Source organism: Cynoglossus semilaevis, unplaced genomic scaffold (assembly GCF_000523025.1).
Source record: "Cynoglossus semilaevis isolate Cse_v1.0 unplaced genomic scaffold, Cse_v1.0 scaffold279, whole genome shotgun sequence".
NCBI lineage: Eukaryota > Metazoa > Chordata > Actinopteri > Pleuronectiformes > Cynoglossidae > Cynoglossus > Cynoglossus semilaevis.
This window is the reverse complement of record NW_007585123.1, coordinates 165,021-165,980: the sequence shown is the minus strand read 5'-3', so window position 1 is coordinate 165,980 and position 960 is coordinate 165,021. Positions and strand designations below refer to the sequence as shown.

The 960-nt window shown below is 38.0% G+C and overlaps 1 protein-coding gene across 1 annotated transcript in view; it reads right to left on the bottom strand.

The window, feature by feature from the left end:
* Positions 1–793: 793 nt before the first annotated feature.
* LOC112486567 (uncharacterized) overlaps positions 794–960 on the bottom strand; it is a 3,656-nt gene continuing 3,489 nt past the window's right edge. Inside the window, exon 3 of the mRNA XM_025053757.1 lies at positions 794–807. Coding sequence (XP_024909525.1) covers positions 794–807 — 14 coding nt within the window. The remainder of the gene's footprint in view (positions 808–960) is intronic.

Genomic DNA, 960 nt, shown 5'->3' with positions numbered 1-960 from the left:
TATCCTCCAAAAAAATGATGACATTTTAAAACAAATGCTGAACAAGTTGCTGAATTAAATGTCTGCTTAACGTTTGTTGCTACTGGAGAAAGCATGACCAATAACAGTAACAGTTCAAGTAAATTATATATATATAATACCTACTATTGGAAGAGTTAAATGAGTAGACTGCTGTCGCATTCTAATTAGGCCATTTAAAAAAAATAACATGGGGTAACTATCACTAATAATTTAGACAGAATGACTTGACAATAATTCATCACACGGCACGTGAAAGTGAAGGTTGAATGCAATTGCTTCCCCATTCCCCACAATGGAAATCTGACAGTATGAAATCAGGCAATCGTTTCATAATCTCTGTTCTCCTGATTACATTTGCTGAGCGTCACTGTACCAACCAGAGATCACTCAGCGATTTCTAACACAGTCATGTCTTACATGTGTACAAAAGTCTCAATAATGTAAACATTAAACTTAGAGGTGACGGAATGAGGGCTTTTCACTCAGTTAGGGGCAAGGAAGTGAGTGGAAAAAAGTGTAATTCAATATAATAACATCAGTGTGTGTGTGTGTTGTCATAGCCCTGGCTCAGAGAGCAAGACAAAAATGGGAGACCACACACTTTTAAGTAACTTAAAACAAAAATATTTATTTTCTAACCAAATATCACAAACCAAACAGGAAGCAGGTGCTCTGAGAAATGGTCGGAGAGAGAAAGAATGAGAAGGAGGAGCCAGTTAAATAACCTAGGCCCAGCCTTCCAGGTGCACATCCAATTAGTAGCTCCACCCATCTACCTGGAAAAACCTAAAAGAAACAGACACACCAAGAAATGACCAGAAAAGAGGACGGGGTCGTCACAACGATGCCAGAACATATTTCCAGTTAATCTTGCACTAAATCTAGCATATTTTTGCCTGTTAAACACGTTTTCACAGTCCACATGATGTTCTGAAGCAT